Below are 18,210 nucleotides of genomic sequence, written 5' to 3'. Positions count from 1 at the left end.
GATGGTGGGAATCGAACCTGAGTTGGCCGCGTGAAAGGCAAACACTCTACCTGCTGTGCTATCGCTCCAGCCCCTACAAAGGGTTTTTGTGAGTGGAAATGGGCATCCCTTTTCTGAGCTCCTTGCTAGAAGGTCAGGGTTAAGCTGACAGTTGAGTGAGCCTAAGCCCCAGCTTGAGTTTACTGTGGCTGTTGAGGTTAGCCTAAATTAGTAGGTAAAGGAGGAAGGCGATCTTCTCAGGAACCAGGTTCTTGGTTTCTGTGTGTGTGTGTGTGTGTGTGTGTGTGTGTGTGTGTGTGTGTGTGTGTGGCAGAGTCCTTAATGTTCCAACTGTAGCTGTACTTGTACTTCTGGGCCTAGTTTGCATTCCAGTTCCTGCCAGGGGTGAGTCTTTCTCTGGTGTTCTACCTCACCCCTATTTTATTTCCCAGTTGCAAGGGACTTTTGCTTTTGAGCCATACCCATGGTGCTCAGGGCTTACTCCTGGCCCTGTGCTCAGGGATCACTCTTAGCAGTGCTTGGGGGACCAAATGCGGTGCCGGCAATGAACTCGGTGTGGCAGAGTACTAGGCAAGCACCTTACCCTCTGTACTATCACTTCAGCGCCCTGCAAGTGAATGATAACAGCACCACAAAGATATTGTGTGAGCTGCCTTGGCCTTTGCAGATGAGGCTTTTGTCTGCTGTGGGTGTTGGGGAAAGTTTTGTGCAGATTATAGGGGGTGTTTCCTCGTGTCTACAGCAGCTGTGTTTCCCTTTTTCTAGACTTTTCCCTAAAAGGCATTAAAACTGTGACCGTTTTTCTGTGGGCTCCAGGCAGGAGAAAAACCTCTAAGAGGATGAAGACAGTTTACCTGCCTTCTTTAATCTCACCTGGTGTACACTAGCTTAAGCCAGGTAACAGGTGAATAAGTGCTCGCATTTTAGCTCTATGGTTTTTGCCCATCACCCTTTTTATTTGTTAACTCTCTTTGAAGCTTGGCTCTCCCAAAGACCTCGCGTGCACCTTTAAACTGCCAAAATCCTCAAGTCACATAGAAGCACAGGGGACTTTCCTATTTCTCTTCCCACCCTAGCCCCACCTGCTTGGAACTAACTCCCTTACTAGTAAGGTATAGGATGAATTAGTAATCAAGAGATGCAGCAAATGGGTCTGAACGAACTGGCCAATGCAAGGCATCACCTTAATCCCTTTACTAGATCTCTGGCCCTTTGACTTTTCAGTTTAAACATTTGAACTCTAACAAATATAATAAAGCACTCCAAACATAATTGTAGAGTTTAGCACATTATGTTTTATTTAAAAAAATTAATCATTCTGAATCACGGTTACAGTTATGATTGAGTTTCAAGGGTAGTGTTTGAGCACCCATCCCTTCACCAATGTCCTGCTTCCCTCCTGCACTCCTGAGGATTGAACCCGGGTCAGCTGTGTGCAAAGCAAGTGCCCTACCCACTGTGCTATCACTCTGGCCCCTTTTTCCCTTTTAGGCACTGTGGTTCAAGTACGGTTACCAATAGCGTATCCTGCATATCACTTTACCTCCTTTCAGCACCCAGTTCTGATCCAGAGTGACCACAACCCTCTATCGTTGTAGTGGTCCCTTGCCTGTCTCCTCCCCCCCCCCACACACACAGTAGTCTTGCTAGTAGCAAGACTAAGGGTCAGTTCTACTCTTTCTATTGTCTTTGGGCATTAGTTGTTCCTCTGCTGTTTCTTTATATCCTGAAAATCAGTGAGATAATTGTGTTGGGCTCCCTCCAATACAATTTGCTCTTCATGATAATCTTCAGATCCATGTATTTATCAGCAAATTTCATGACTTCATCTTTTAAAAAAACTGTGTAGTATGCCATTGTGTCTATGTGCCACGGCTTCTTTATCCAGTCATCTGTTGTTGAGCACTTGGGTTGTTTCCAGATTCAGGCTTTTGTGAATAGTGCTGCAATGAACTTAAGAGTGCAGATGTCTCTTCTGCATTGTTTTTGGGCCCTTAGGGAGTGGAATTGCAAGGAGTGGAATGCTGGGTTGTATTTTTTTTCTTTTTGGGTCACACCTGGCAATGCACAGAGGTTACTCCTGGCTCTGCACTCAGTAATTACTTCTGGCGGTGCTTGGGGGTACCATATGAGATGCTGGGAATCGAACCCGGGTTGGCCACGTGCAAAGCAAACACCCTACCCGCTGTGCTATCGCTCCAGTTCCAAGGCTGGGTTGTATGGAAACTCAATTCCTAACTTTTTTTCCTCTTTTTGGGTCACACTCGGCGTTGCACAGGGGTTACTCCTGGCTCATGCACTCAGGAGTTACTGCTGGTGGTGCTTGGGGAACCATATGGGATGCTGGGATTTGAACCCGGGTCGCCCACATGCAAGACAAACACCCTACCAGCTGTGCTATTGCTCCAGCCTCTCAATTCCTAACTTTTTTAGGGATGTCCATATTGCCTCCCCAAAAGGCTGAATTTAGCAAATTAATAAAGCAAACATTCACTTAGCCACCACCAAAATAAACAGAACAGTGGGAGGCCTCTGGACTCTCTATATGCAGAATATTTTATACTGTTTTATGTAAGTCAATAAACAATACAGAACCAGAGTGAAAGTACAGAAGGTACTGTGTGCTTGCCTTGCACACAGCTGACCTGGGTTTGACCCCTGATACCTCTTCTGGTCCCCAAGCCTGCTCTAGTGATCCCTGAGTGCAGACCTAGGAGTAAGTCCTGAGCACTGCCAGGTGTGATCTATAAAACAAACCAATTACCCACAATTTCTAGCCTAGTGATAAAGTTAACAATTGGTATAATCTTCTGCACACATCTAGGTGTCTTCCTGCCTACTTGAATATGGATGACTAAATCACTGGTTTCAGTTATTCACTTCTCTGTAATACATGGAATGACAACACATATGACACAGATACTTGGAGTGTTCTTGTCATGAAGTCTTGTGTGCTCCAGCAATAGATGAGAACATGCCCCGTGAGCTGAATGGAGACATAGGACTCACGGGGAGCAACTTGAAGTCCAGCCAACATAGGAACTTCCATATCCACTTACCTTCAGGATGCTACCTGGGAATTCCCACTTCTATGAAAGCACCCATTTCCTTGAAAGGAAACTTAAGTCACCATCCTCATCCGTCTACAGCAAGAGATAGGTGTCATCTAGTAGGTAGTTCTATCTACCAGGTGGACTGGCAAGTTGATTTTTACCCACTGGGGATACCCACCCCTTGCCCCTGTAATTGAAATTATTTCATATGCATGTTTCTCAATTTTATTTGACAATATACTTCCCATGGTCTTACTCTCATGTCTTCAAACTATGTTTAGCATAGGGCCAGGCTAAAAGACACTATAAAATATTAGAGGGCATCTTGGATCCAACAATCGAATTTAGGAAAGACCATCCAAGATGAATACATTAGGAATTCTGGGATGAGACAAGACTAGATGCACGGCCGAGGGACAGAATGAGGTGTACATTAGGTGTGTACATCTTTCAGCATTTCACATTTGCCTAACTTATAAACGTGTCATGTCAAAATCATGTTGTATGTCAAAATCATGGTTCTGTAATTGCAAAAGCATGTCAGGTTATTTGAATATAATTACTTTTGAAGTAATTGTGACCACAAAGCAAAAAAAAAGTATGACAGGTGCACACCCAATGTGCCGAGTTGTGTTTAGGTTTCATCATCGGAGTTTCTGTAACTATTCTCAAGTTCACAAGGTTCTTTGTTTAGGTTTACTAAAGCAGTTGTTGCTAGTTAAGCCTTTCTGTGATGTTGTTAGTCAAGATTAGTTGGATTCTACATTCCCATCCAATCTGTTGTGCTCCTACTAGGACGTTAGTATTGCAGAATTTGGAGATGTTCTTCCATAATTCAGGGTATTTAACTAGGCAGTTCAGCCAGAGGCATAGTAGCAGCTGTTGGATTGAGCCTGGTTGCCAGGGAGACCAGGTATCTGAGAAAATTTTTTTTTTTTTTGCGCTTTTTGGGTCACACCCAGCGATGCACAGGGGTTACTCCTGGCTCTGCACTCAGGAATTACTTCTGGCAGTGCTTGGGGGACCATATGGTATGCTGGGACTCGAACCCGGGTCGGCCACATGCAAGGCAAATGCCCTCCCCACTGTGCTATTGCTCCAGCCCCAGATATCTGAGAAATTTTTGTGGGTACATTTTCAAGATTAATTGATGAGTCTTTGGGAGAGGGCTAGTAGATGAACTTCTATGGCTGCTGCAGGGGGATGTGGATGTGGGTGCTCGGGCTTCCAGAAGCATGGGAGGTGGGGGAGGTCACCCTTTCTGACTCTGAGGCGGCCTGAATTTTCAGCCAAAAATAACCCGTGTACCTGAACTTTCTGGCATGTGTCTTCGGAGTTCGTTCGTGGTGACGGAGTCCAGACATGGTGGTAGTTGTTGAGTGAGTGCCGCTGCCAGAGCTTTGATCTGCCCCTCTCCCAAAACCTGTGTTTACTAAATTGTTGAGAATCACTGCTTAGCCTTCAGCCACTTAGTGCTTCATTAATGGGTTAATAAAGTTTCTTTGGTAACTTGCGCTGACCTGTGTTTATAAATATGGCAGCAAAGCAGGGCAAGATTCTCCTACTTTCAGACACTCTTCCTATAACAGTGCATGGTGGTTAGGGGAGGGAGAGGTAGAAGTGGGAACTGAGGATGAAATTATCAGTGACTACGTATGTATATATGAGCCAGGTTGGTTGGTTGTGTTTGGGCCACACTCAGTGATGCTCAGGGGACCATATGGGATGCCGGGACCAACCTGCTTCAGCCACGTGAAAGGTATGTACCTTAACTGTACTATCACTACGGCCCCTGAGCCAGGTATAGAGCCAAGCATTTCTTGTATAACTCCAACCCCCATCAGCCCTGAGGATTACTGGTCCACTCTTTATTTGTTTTTTGGGTCACACCCTACGATGCTCAGGGGTACCTCCTGGCTCTGTACTCAGGAATTACTCCTAGCAGTGCTTGGGGGACCATATGGGATGCCAGGGATCAAACCTGGGTCAGCCGTGTGCAAGGCAAATGCCCTACCCCTGTACTATCGATCTGGCCCCTACTGGTCCACTCTTTAAGAAAGGATTCTACAAGTAAAAACAGTTAAACAAATGGGACTACATTAAACTAAGAAGCTTCTGCACCGCAAAAGACACAGGGACCAGAATACAAAGGCAATCTACAGAATGGGAAAGGATATTCACCCAATACCCATCTGATAAGGGGTTGATATCAAGAGTATACAAAGCACTGGTTGAAGTCTACAAGAAAACATCCAACCCCATCAGAAAATGGACCGAAGAAATGAACAAACTTTTCCAAGAAAGAGATACGAATGGCTAAAAGGTACATGAAAATATGCTCTGCATCACTAATCATCAGGGAGATGCAGATCACAACTACCATGAGATACCACCTCACACCACAGAGAATGGCACACATCCAAAAGAGCAAAAGCAACCGCTGTTGGAGAGGATGTGGAAAGGGACCCTTCTACACTGCTGGTGGGAATGCCGACTGGTCCAGCCCCTTTGGAAAACAATATGGACGATTCTCAAAAAATTAGAAATTGAGCTCCCATTTGACCCAGCAATACCACTGCTGGGAATATATCCTGGAGAAACAAAAAAGTATAGTCGAAATGACATCTGCACTTACATGTTCATCGCGGCACTGTTTACAATAGCCAGAATCTGGAAAAAACCCGAGTGCCCGAGAACAGATGACTGGTTAAAGAAACTTTGGTACATCTATACAATGGAATACTATGCAGCTGTTAGAAAAGATGAAGTCATGAACTTTGCATATAAGTGGACCAACATGGAAAGTATCATGCTAAGTGAAATGAGCCAGAAAGAGACAGGCATAGAAAGATTGCACTCATCTGTGGAATATAAAATAACAGAGTAGGAGACTTACATCCAAGAATAATAGTATATAATGCCAGGAGGTTGGCTCCATAGCTTGGAAGCGGGCCTCACATGTTGGTGGAAAGTCATCCCAGATAGAGAAGGGAATACCAAGTAAAATGTGATTGGAGATACTGCGCGGGGAGGGAGATGCGTACTGAAAGTAGACTAGAGACTGAACATGATGGTCACTCAATGCCCCTGTTGCAAACCACAACACCCAAAAGGAGAACAAATTGGAATGCCCTGCCACAGAGGCGGGGTGGAGTGGGGGGATGGGATGGATACTGGGTTCATTGGTGGTAGAGAATGGACACTGGTGGAGGGATTGGCTCTTGAACATTGCACGAGGGAAAAACAAGCACGAAAAGGTGTGAATCTGTAACTGTACCCTCACTGTGACTCACTAAAAAAATAAAAATAAAAAAGGATTCTATGATGATGTACAGATTTCTAAGACATACGAGTCTCCATGGCTGGGAAACAATACATAGTAATTCAAAGTTCAGGTCTTATGAGGAAAAGGGCAGAGGAATCATCATGTACTGGAGGAGAGCAAGAAGTAACTTTGGACAGGGTGAGACCATCAGCAAGTAACTTTAGACATGATGACAGTATTAGCTGGGATGATTTTTTTGTTTGTGGGCTACTCCCAGCAATGCTCAGGAGTTAGTCCTGGCTCTGCACTCAGGAAATCACTCCTTGCAGTGCTTGGGGGACCATACGGGACACGAGATAAAACCTGGGTCGGTTGTGTGCAAGGAAAGAGCCCTACCCACTGTACTATCACTCAAGCTCTGAGATGTTAACTTTTAGATCTTTTTTAGGGGACAAAGGACTAATTTACTCATATACTTTAGTTAACTGAACTTTTTCCTCAAACAGGAAAAGGCCCTGAGAAGGCAAACCTCTGTAGGACACAGATCGCCAATAATTAGACAATACTTAAAGTTAAGATAAGGGAAGAGGAAATTACCAGCAGGGAAGTAGGCAAGGGCTGACAATTACTCTATTCTAATCTTCAGAGACTGCTAGGGGTTAGTTGTAGGAAGTGGCGAAAGCAATTTTAAGAGATGGTAAGTGATCAGTTCTATTTATAACCATACATGACAACAGGTAAGTAAGTACAGGAAACGAAAACCTGAACCTATTAACCAATCTTCAATTTTCTTCATAATTTTAGGATTAGAAGCAAGTTATTCCCTGGAGATCTTGTTTTACAAGGTATGTGTCTAAGGGCCCTGCTCTAACAATTTAGTTTTCCTACTTGTCTTTACTGTGGGAATAAATCACATATAACACACACACACACACAATGGGTCCTTTTATCTAAATCGCTTTTCACCTATCAATATACCAATATTAATTAACACACGGATAGGGGGCTAGAGTGATCATACAGTGGGTAAAGGTTGTTTCTTTGCCTTGCATGCGGCTGATCTAATTCCAAGTATTCCATATGGCACCTCCAAGCCCACCAGGAGTGATCATTGAGTGCAGAGCCAAGAGTAAACCCTGAGCACTGCTGGATGTGGGCCCCAAACAAAAAAAAACACTTGATGTCTTAAGAATATGCATGAGGGGCTAGAGTGATACAACAGTGGGTAGGGCATTTGCCTTGCATGCGGCTGACCCAGGTTCAATTCCTACCATCCCCTGAACACTGCCAGGAGTAATTCCTGAATGCAGAGACAGGAATAACCCCTGAGCATTGCTGGGTGTGACCCAAACAGCAAAAAAAGAAAAAAAAAAAGGGCAAAAAATATGCTGCATGAATGGGGTGGGAGATAGTACAGTGAGTACGGTGCTTACCCTGCATGCAGCTGACTTGGATTTGATCCCCAGTATCCCATACGATTCCCTGAGTATCTGTCAGGAGTGAGTGATTCCTGATTGCAGAGTCAGGGGTAACCCCTGAGCACCGCCAGGTGTGGCGCACCCCCTCCCCGCAAAGTATGCATGAAGAGTAAACTTTCAAATGAAATGAGATGATTGGATAATGGCATTTTCTCGGATTTCAATAGAGTTGTAGAGATTTCAACAGAGTTGTAGAAGTGTAGAGAGTACAGGGAGTGGGTGCTTGCTTTGCACATAGCAGATTGGGGTTCCATCCCTGGCATCCCATATGGCCCCCTGGACCCTGCAAAAAATGATCCCTAGCCCAGAGCCAGGAATACCCTGAAAACAAAGTAACAATAATAAAAGTTGTTAACTGTTAAGTAACCCAAGAAGAAGCCATACATGTGATAAGGGCAGGAATGAAACCAATCCTGTTCATTGATACCACACTTTGTTTACTGTAGCTCAATGTCAAACACTTGCAGGTTTCCATTTTCCTTAGCCAGTTTTAATCCACTCTCCTTCACATTTCTATCAACCAAATATTAAATTCAAAGCACATTTTAACTTTTAAGACATCCATCACACACGGTGTCGTTGGAGAACCATACTGCTCACACTGCAGGGACATTTAATTTGTTTAAATGTTTTTATTAAAAAAAAAAAAATTAAAGACCTTCATGGCACAACTTCTTCCCAGCACAGTTGTTTTAGTTATACCAATTACAATACAATTACAACCAATAAATCAAGGGGTGGGGTGAAGGGAATGTCTGACTTCAAACTTGGAAAAAAAAAAGTTAGGTGCCCTACTTCAAACAAAGTTAAAAAATACTTTAAAAAACTTTCTGAGTAATTGCCAATGGAACTGTCTAATAGTGACAATCCGGTTCCAGCCATCTGAAGTGCTGAGAAAGTGTCCCAATACAAGGTATACAGATGAGGTAATTTACAACACAGAAGTTGTTACTCTGTAAACCCTTGCCCCCCACCCCCTCCATTGTTGTTTTCTTTTGCTTTTTCATGCTTCTGCAGTGACTCCTTAAGTAGCATTTTAAAAAAACTTTCATTTTATTTTAAAAGGCTCCCGGGTGGCATTTCAGAGTCCTCTGCATTCATTCACCTTCAGTTTCTTGCAAGGTCTGAAGCGTTTCCCCACATCAGTCCCAGCTACACCTAAATTCTCTGAGCTACAATGGTAGGATCTGAAGTCTCGATTTAAACCCTTCTCCCCACCTTAAGAGAAGTAATTCATTAGTTGTAAGTGTTCTGTTCAAATCACAATCCAGTGCAAATGTTATCACAAATTGCATCTCTGGCACATCTGGTGCTTTTAGCTTTTGCACAAATTCAACATAACCCTCACAGCATTCTAGGGCAAAAAGGGTCAAGAACAATAAATACCCTCTGTCAGTGGCCACAAGGAAAAAAAAAAAAAACCCTGCCACACAGTCCAAATGTTTTCCCTTCAGTTTTCCCTACAGGAGGCTACAGCTTCCTCTTAAATTTGCCATTATTTTCACCAAAGCCACCACCTTGATAAGAATTATTACTAAAGCCAAGATGGGTTACACAGTTAAGGTTCATTAAGTTCAATTCCTCAAACAATTATTTTTATGACGCCAGGTGAGAAGGGCTTGTGAATCTATTAAGTCAGAATGGGGAACTAAGATGTTAGACTTCAAAACACGTTGGAAGAATTTTTCCTAGTCCCCATAAGCAGCTACTGCAATGAAATAAAAGGAGAAAATACAGAGCTGATGGTTTTGCTATTGTGCTTAAAAAACTAGGCTTCCTCAGTGAAGCACCTGATAAACTTAGGTGGTTGGATTACAGTGGAAAATCCACTTTACATACACATAAACACACAAAACTGGCGACTTTTCCCACCCCCAACCCCCAATCCCTGCACTGCTGAGAGACAAAACGAGTTTTATGGCAAAGGATCCTTAATCCCCAGAGACGCTTTGGCTTGTGGTGCTTTTTTAAGGCCTCTCTGCCCTGCCCAGTACCATGGATTGAACGAAGGGTGTATAAAAATAGGGGCCTTAGGAAGCCTCCACGGTACTGGGCTGTAGGCCCCTCAGATGCGAACATGAGAAACCCACCCAGCGAGACCTTTACAGAGGGAACTTAAACCTAACCTTGATAAATAAAACCAAACGTTTATTTACACCAAAGAATTCCAACACTGGGTCTTTCACATATGAATAACAAAGTATTATATATACACACAGCAAGGGATGGCAGGGCTGTAACAAGAGAGTTTATCATTTCCCCACAATTACAGGTCTACCATTTCAGATTCACTGGAGATAGCAGCTCTGCTTCTACCTCTCAGATACACTTATCAGAGTGAGGGGCAGGCCTTCTCACTGGATGGCAAGTGAGGGAAGGGAAAGGCAGGAAGAAAAGTATGCAGAAAGCTTAAAAGAAATCAGTGTGGCCACATCTCCCAATAGCTCTCTTCAAAAAGTGGCTAGCATTTACACGCTATACTTGTTTCTTTCATAAAAGGCATTAAGTTATACCCAGTAACTAACTGAATTCAAAATGGCCAATCAAAACAGAAAAAATTTTGCCTTCCCCCCCTCCTATCTGCTATAGAGCATGTCAAGAGATCTAAGGGGCAAAAAAAGACCATGGCAAGAAGCGTGGGAGAAAAAAAATAGTAAAAATTTAAATGGAAACTCAAATCATCAGTGAGGAGGAGGATTGAGGGCTAGGTCAGTAAGACATGATTCATACCTAACAAGTTTTCAGGATCTGTCTGCACTTTGGGTAGACTTTTAGCATCTCAATGAAACACAGATATCCACCAGGTTTGCCAGGATAACCCCACTGAAGCACTTCTGGAGTAAAGTGAGAGTGATTAGCAGGACACTGCTCTGATAGGTTGGGTCCTCCCCTTCTTTTTGTTCCTCCCAACCTCCCTTGAGCAGCTCCAGTTTTGTAATCTCTGGAGAAGAGCATGAGAGACAAACCCTCAGACCATGGAACAGTGGGGGAGCAATGGGCATGGGAAGAAGTCTCTACCCGGAAGCAGCAGTTGGGATCGGGACTGGTTTGCCTTTGTTTTTAGTGATAAGGAACTGAATTTGGAAGGGGAGAGAAAAATCTGTCCGTGAAATATTCCACCTGCAAGTTAATTTTTCAGGGAATCCCCTGAGTTATGAAAAGTTCGAGTTAAAAAAAAGGGGGGCAGGGAGAGATAATTAGCCTATTATAATTTTTTTAAATGACTGAACTACTATAAATCCACAAGCAACGGTTCAGACACGGTGCTTCTGAAGTATTTCACCCCTCTCCGCCAGGCGCAAGCTGCATCAAGGAGAGAGTGGACTCCCTCCCACCTCTGCTCAGGCATCAGGAGAAACGAAGGGGCCATTACTGCTGAGCGCCAGCGGCGGCTGGAACAGGCATCCCAAGGGGGTTGGCAGCAGCAATCACTGGTGAGCCTGCCAGAGGTCCAAGGGGTGAAGGGGTTGGCACTGAAGAAATCCCTGAAAGAAACAACTCACCGTGAGCCAGACACATCCACTATGACAATCTTACTCATTAGTTTTTCATGCTACAAATCTCAAAAGTGATGCAACTGTGGTCTCTCTTTCAAAATACTTTATTGTACCCAATACTCCTGCACTGTAATTGACCCTGTGTAACTGAAACCATGAAAAGGAAAATCATATGTAAGGCATTAGCACTACACTAAAAGCCATTATCAGTGGGAAAGAACACTTCCATCTCTAAGCGAAAATAGTGTTTGAGAATTTATTTTCCTTTGGCTTCTTCCACTATCTGTTAAGACTGCTCTCAAGCAGCCATTTCTTTGTTTTTTGGACTGCACCTCACTGTGCACAGGGCTCAATCCTGGCTCTATTTTCAGGGATCACGCCTGGCACTGTTCAGGGAATCTCATGTGGTGCTACTCACTGTACTATCTTTCTGGCCCCAGCCTGTTCTTTAAATTTCTTTCTTTTTTTGATAATTGTTTTGGCCATATCCTGCAATGCTCAGGCCTTACTCCTGGCTATGCTCAGGCCATCACTCCTGGTGAATTTAGGGGACAATACAGGATGCCGAAGAACAAACTCAGGCAAGTGCCTTACCTGCTGTACCATCTCTCTGGCCCCAATGTTCTTCATTTTTCAACAATTACAAAGGTTCCAAAGAGCATTCATTGGAAAATCTCCCTCGTCATGTTGCTTGGCCAACTGATGGTACTATTTTGGGGGAATACCCTTTTGGAAATGTTTTATGCATACACACCAGCACAGTTTTTATAAGAATATGCACACAAGAATTAAAGATTTAGTTATATGTTCTTTGTGATCTTGGACATGGTTATGTATATTGCCTTTTAAACGTCACATTATCTTGGAATTGAAGCTAGAGAAGAACATGAAACAATATTCTTTGGCTTTAAATTACCCTACTAAGTGGATGCCCTATACTTCACCTAACAGTTATTAATCCTTGAAGTTCTTTGAGTGTTTGGGTAAATGAATGGCCTCACTACCACAAGTATACCGTCATGGCTGTTGCCAACGTGTTGAATTCATAGAAGATGGGCCTATGTGTTTTTTAGAATAACTGTGTATCCTGTACAAACCCTACCTTACTGCCCCCAATTTCTTTTTCCTTTTTTTTTTTTTTTGGGGGGGGGTAGGAGGTTGGACTACATCTAGTTGTGCTCAGAGGATCATGTGGTGCCGTGGATTAAACTCAGGTTAGCCTGCACACTAATTGACACAGGTTTGATCCCAGCACCACGAAGGGTCCCATGAGCATCACTAAGAGTAAAGTCCTGGGGGCTGCTTGGTATGTTCCCCCAAAACAAAAATAAAATGCAAATATTAAAAAGGTACCCAAATGAATAAAGATCAGGCAACTAATGTTACTTTAAGCTGATAAAGAATCTTTTTTACTCTTTAGGGCAAACTGAGACTTGTAAATTTCTCAGTGAGAAGATTTTGGAATGTTAGTCTAGAATTGATTAAAATTTAGAAATTATCAGTAAGTAAATTAACCCCCAGTGATATGATGGTTTTTCTGCTTACCAAACGAATTTAATAAACTACAGTACATATCTGGTGGTATAGTTTGTCCATGTGATCATTCAATGGGAGCCACTGCTGGTACAGGGCACAAACATGCGAAGACAATAGAAAGTCCAACAGAAGAAACTGGATCACATAGAGGGAACTAAATTAGTAAGAACTGATTGCTACATGCATTTTTTTTTAAGTAATATACTGACCTGACATCATATTGGCGCTGCTGACCGGCGTACTGCCTCCTGCCATGCTAGATGAACCCATTCGAGCCTGGTCCTTCACGACAGTGTCTAGAAAAGAAACAAAAGGGTTAAATTGTTTTTTTGGGGAAGAGTGGGAGGATGGAGAGCATACCCAGTGATGTTTAGGGCTTACTCCTGGCTCTGTGCTCAGAAATAATTTCTGGCAGTGCTTGGGGCACCATATTGGGATGCCAGGGGTCAAACCCAGGTTGACCATGTGCAAGCCTTACCCGCTGTTCTCTCTGGCCCCCAGAAGGTTAAGCTTTAATATTAAGCTTTTATGCGCTTGAAGGATTAAACTAGTGATCTGGGACCTTAAAGCAATCATCCCCACATATATATATATATATATATATATATATATATATAGTGTGGTGTGTGTGTTTTTGGGTTACAACTGGTTGTGCTCAGGGTTTACTCCAGGCAGACTTGTGGGACCATATGGGGTGCTGGGGTTAAAAGCCAGGTCGGCTACCTGCGAAGCAAACGCCCTACATGCTGTACTATTTCTTTGGCCCCTATATTCTGCATTATTTCCAAAGCATGCTAAGATAGTAAACCCTTATTATGAATATAACAAGTAATATAAATTAGAATTATCTTGCCTTTTAAACTGTGGTAAAGGTCAACTTCTAAATTTCTGAAGCAGAGAGCTGAGGTAATTATGCATAGTATAGTTAAAAGGAATCCCATTAAGTTCTATGTAGACAATATATATATATATATATATATATAATTGAATTTGGTCAAACAGTAACAGATTATCAGTGAACTGTTTTACTGCTGTTCACAGCTCAGTCATCAAGAATAGTAAAGTTTGTGCAGGTTAGTGCTATGACCAGACACCAGTCTCAATCTCAAGCAATCTGTCAGTTTGCTACAGAAGGAGGAGAGCAGGCAAGAGTATAACTGATTTAAAACAAATCTACCCCTCCAATCAAGATTGACTTAATGTTGAAGCTAACATCAGTGTGAAAAGGGTGCGTCCAAGAGGCATTTTCACTTGCTTTTTCCAGGAGAGCATAACTCTCAAAAACTTAGGTCAAGATGTTCACATATCTTTTGTCAAAGACAGGAGAAAAATAGGACTGTTTGTTCTAATAAAACCAAATCAAACTGGCCATTGACAAATGTCACTCACACTGTAAGAAAAGCAGCTTCTTCCTCTTTTTTTTTTTGCTTTTTGGGTGACACCCAGCGATGCTCAGGGCTGACTCTTGGCTCTGCACTCGGGAATCAGTCCTGGCAGTGCTTGGGGAACTATATGGGATGCTGGGAATTGAACCTGGGTCGGCCACATACAAGGCAAATGCCCTACCCACTGTGCTATTGCTCCAGTCCCTAAAAAAGCAGCTTCGTTCTTTTTCTTTTGGGTTACACCTGGCGATGCACAGGGGTCACTTCTAGCTCTGTACTCAGGACTTATTCCTGGTGGTGCTCAGGGGACCATATGGGATGCTGGGAATCGAACCTGGGTGGGCAGAGTGCAAGGCAAACGCCCTACCTGCTGTGCTATCACTCCAGTCCCACCCGCCACCCCAAAAGCAGCTTTTTTTTTTTTTTTTTTTGCTTTTTGGGTCACACCCGGCGATGCATAGGGGTCACTCCTGGCTCTGCACTCAGGAATTATCCTTGGCGGTGCTCAGGGGATCGTCTGAGATGCTGGGATTCGAACCTGGGTCAGTCGCGTGCAAGGCAAATGCCCTACCTGCTGAGCTATCACTCCAGCCCCCAGCAGCTTCTTTAGGAGTAAAAATGTTTCAGGAATTCTGAGACATGAATTTTCCCAACAATTCTATAGGACAGGTGCCAGAACTATCCCCATGTGAAAGAAATGAGAACCTTCTTGGGTGAAGTGAGCTATAATGCTGGACTCAAATCTTCTCTGAAGGGCTCTGGGCCGAGAGCCTTTCTCACTGCATATATTCATCTTTGCCTTGTACAGTCTATTGGGCAAGCCTCAACAGGCTCTGGAACAGCTGAACTTACAGAAATAGGGGTGCTCCATGGCCTCTCTTGCAGTGAGCCGTGACTGATGGTCATATCGTAGCAGCTTATCCAGGAAATCCAAGGCCTCTGGGCTGACAAGATGCTGGTTTTCACTGTGGACAAAGCGCTCCCATCGCTTACGGGAGTGCCTGCAGAGTTAAGAAGGAAGGATCAGGCTAGAGAAGCCTAATATTTCACTGCTACATTTCGTTAGTGGTTAGGAGCCTAGGCAATAAATAGAAAAGGACTAAAACCTCAGAAGCCATGTACAATCCTGCCACTGGGAAGGCAAAAAAAGCTACACTGAAGAGACTGGAATAGGAGAAAAAGTGCAGCAGATAAAAATAAATCTGGGTTCTCACAATTTTATAAAATGCCATTCAGGATATTTTATAGGGTTGAATTTTCCTATGTAGCAAGAATGGAGATTCACTGCACTTCTGCCTCTTGTCCAGCAAATTTGCATCAGACAAGTCCACCTTTTCCTGATAAGCAGTAAATGAATAATTTGTCTCGTCACTATTTTCAGAATCTGGCTGTCTGCATTCAAGTCTTTAAGCATCTACTGTCAACTTCTTTCTTTTCCTTTTTTGCGGGCAGGGGCACACCATGAGGTGCTTGGGGTTCATTCCCGTGGGCCTGAGATACCATATGGGGTGCTGAAAAGCTAACACAGGTTGGATGCGTGCAAGGCAAGCACTTTACTCACTGTACTATCTCTCCAGTCACTGTCAATTTATTTTGACAAAATTGTAATCCTTCTAACTAGAATTGCCACTCAATTCAACGTTTATATTAGGCCTGCCCATGTATCATCCCATGGCATAAGGACTACTGATAGTTCAGCAGAGCTTGAATATAGGTGATAGGTATTTTGAGCAAAGAATCGGCTTACAACCAAACTGCTTAAGGCACAGATGCATAGATTGTTTTATGACTTACCTGCCCAAAATATCATTGAAACGTGGATCTAATTCAATGTTGTATTTGTCAATATAGTCATATAAATCTTCAGTCCCCAGAACTTTGGCTATCCTCACCAACTAGAATTAAAGACAAAAACCCACACCACAAACATATTACATGATTAAATCAACAAACATGACAGAGTAACAGAATGGGATAATCATGATTCCCAACTCAGTTTACTTCAAATGTGTGTGCACAACGGGGTTATTTCTAATAAAACTCCTTCTATTACCACTTGATCTGAAGGCATCAAAAAAGGGAAACCTTGCCTTTTTTTATTTTGGGGCTACACCTGGTTCAACACTGGGTGATGACTCCTACCCAATGCACTATCTCTCCAGTCCCAGGAAACTTTGCTTTTCAACCTGATTACTTCCTTAAATTTACCACCTTGGTGAAGGTTGTTTTTTAAGAAAAAACGAACAAAAAAAACCTCTCACAACATAGGTAAAGCTATCACTTCTAGTAAACTCCTTGTATATATAAGACCATTCCTGCAATTGCCTGTTGCTTGTAGTTTCTTATTTATTGTTCAGTTCTCTTACTGAGCTATCTGAGGAATAACTATTCTTTATTTCTCATTCCTTAGTGCTACTGGATTTCCTCCCCTTGTTTGTTTTTGGGCCACACCTGGGCCACAATGCTCAAGGCTTATTCCTGGCTCTACAGTCAGGGATCACTCTTGTTGGGTATTTGTGGGGAGGGGGTGGTAAACAAACTGCATGTGGTGCTGGGGAACTGAACCTGGGTCAAACACAAGCAAGGCAAGTGCCTCACCCACTATACTATCTCTCCATCCCCAGAATTGCTGATTTTTACTGAATTCAGGTGGTATTCCTTGCCCTCAACTGCTATCAATTCTGCTCAAGCAAGGCAATAGTAACATAAGGTTTGGAAACAATTTAGAAACATTTGGAAAAATGTTCTCTGATCTCTCTCTTTTTTTTTTTTTGCTTTTTGGGTGACACCGGCATTGCACAGGGGTTACTCCTGGCTCTGCACTCAGGAATTACTCTTGGTGGTGGTCGGGGGACCATATGGAATGCTGGGAATTGAACCCGGATCAGCTGCATTCAACAAACACCCTACCTGCTGTAATATTGCTCCAGCCCCTCTCTGTTCTTCAAAAGGAAGGAAAACTCATACAAAAAAACAATATCTATATTCAACTTAATTTGTACAAATACACAAATCACAGAAGTAGCACAAAAAACATGTTTGAAAAATCATTCTCAGCTATAAAAGTTCACATTAAGAAAGTCTAAGGTAAAGACCTATTATACTGTTGTTCTTGAAATCTCGTGTTATCTTATAAAATGTTTTAAATGTATATTTTGCAATAAATAAGCAATGATCATTTATAATAAGGCACCTCACAAAATCCTAATCTGAGGACTACTGTCAGCTTGGCAGAACAAACTCTGAATTTAGCACACTCAGAGATTCTGTAGGTCTCCAAAGTGGGCTAGGTATCTCTAGGACTTTTATTAGTTTGTTCAGTTTTTGAGCCACACCCAGTGATACTTGGTTATTTCTGGCTCTGCACTTAGGAATTACTCCTGGCAGTGCTCAGGGGACCAAATGGAGTACCAGGGATTGAATCTGGGTTCAAGGCAAGCGCCTATCTGCTGTACTCTCTCTAGCCTCATGGGAAATTCTAGTTTTTTTTTTTTTTTTTGCTTTTTGGGTCACACCTGGTGATGCACAGGGGTTACTCCTGGCTCTGCACTCAGGAATTACCCCTGGCCGTGCTCAGGGGACCATATGGGATGCTGGGATTTGAACCCGGGTCAGCTGTGTGCAAGGCAAACGCCCTACCCGCTGTGCTATCTCTCCAGCCCCGGGAAATTCTAGTTTTAACAAGATTCCCTGAAGTTTCTAATGAGACAGATCTGATCTAACATGAACAACCTATATCACCTGATCATAATTATCATGTCCGTGGAAAAATGGCTCCTTCCGAAAGATCATACTGGCCAGCATACAACCCAAGCTCCACATATCCAAACTATAATCATACATCTGCATAAAAAAAAAAGAGAGAGAGAGAAAAAAAAGTCAGTCACTATATAAAAAAAAAAAAAGCCGGTAATTTCAACTATAAAATTGATTATCCAAATATTAGTATCTCTTGTTTAGAGCAAGAGGCATTCTTTTTTTTTTTTTTTCCCGCTT

At 42.9% G+C, this 18,210-nt stretch overlaps 1 protein-coding gene across 1 annotated transcript in view; it reads right to left on the bottom strand.

The window, feature by feature from the left end:
• Nucleotides 1-8,404: 8,404 nt before the first annotated feature.
• CSNK2A1 (casein kinase 2 alpha 1) overlaps nucleotides 8,405-18,210 on the bottom strand; it is a 51,229-nt gene continuing 41,423 nt past the window's right edge. The window contains 6 exon segments of the mRNA XM_004612599.2: nucleotides 8,405-11,209; nucleotides 11,211-11,281; nucleotides 13,039-13,125; nucleotides 15,067-15,215; nucleotides 16,009-16,109; nucleotides 17,956-18,057. Of these exon segments, the coding sequence (XP_004612656.2) occupies nucleotides 11,138-11,209; nucleotides 11,211-11,281; nucleotides 13,039-13,125; nucleotides 15,067-15,215; nucleotides 16,009-16,109; nucleotides 17,956-18,057 (582 nt within the window). The 3' untranslated portion in view covers nucleotides 8,405-11,137.

Source organism: Sorex araneus, chromosome 5 (genome assembly GCF_027595985.1).
Source record: "Sorex araneus isolate mSorAra2 chromosome 5, mSorAra2.pri, whole genome shotgun sequence".
NCBI lineage: Eukaryota > Metazoa > Chordata > Mammalia > Eulipotyphla > Soricidae > Sorex > Sorex araneus.
Note: the sequence above shows the minus strand (reverse complement) of the source record. Positions and strands in the feature narration are given on the sequence as shown.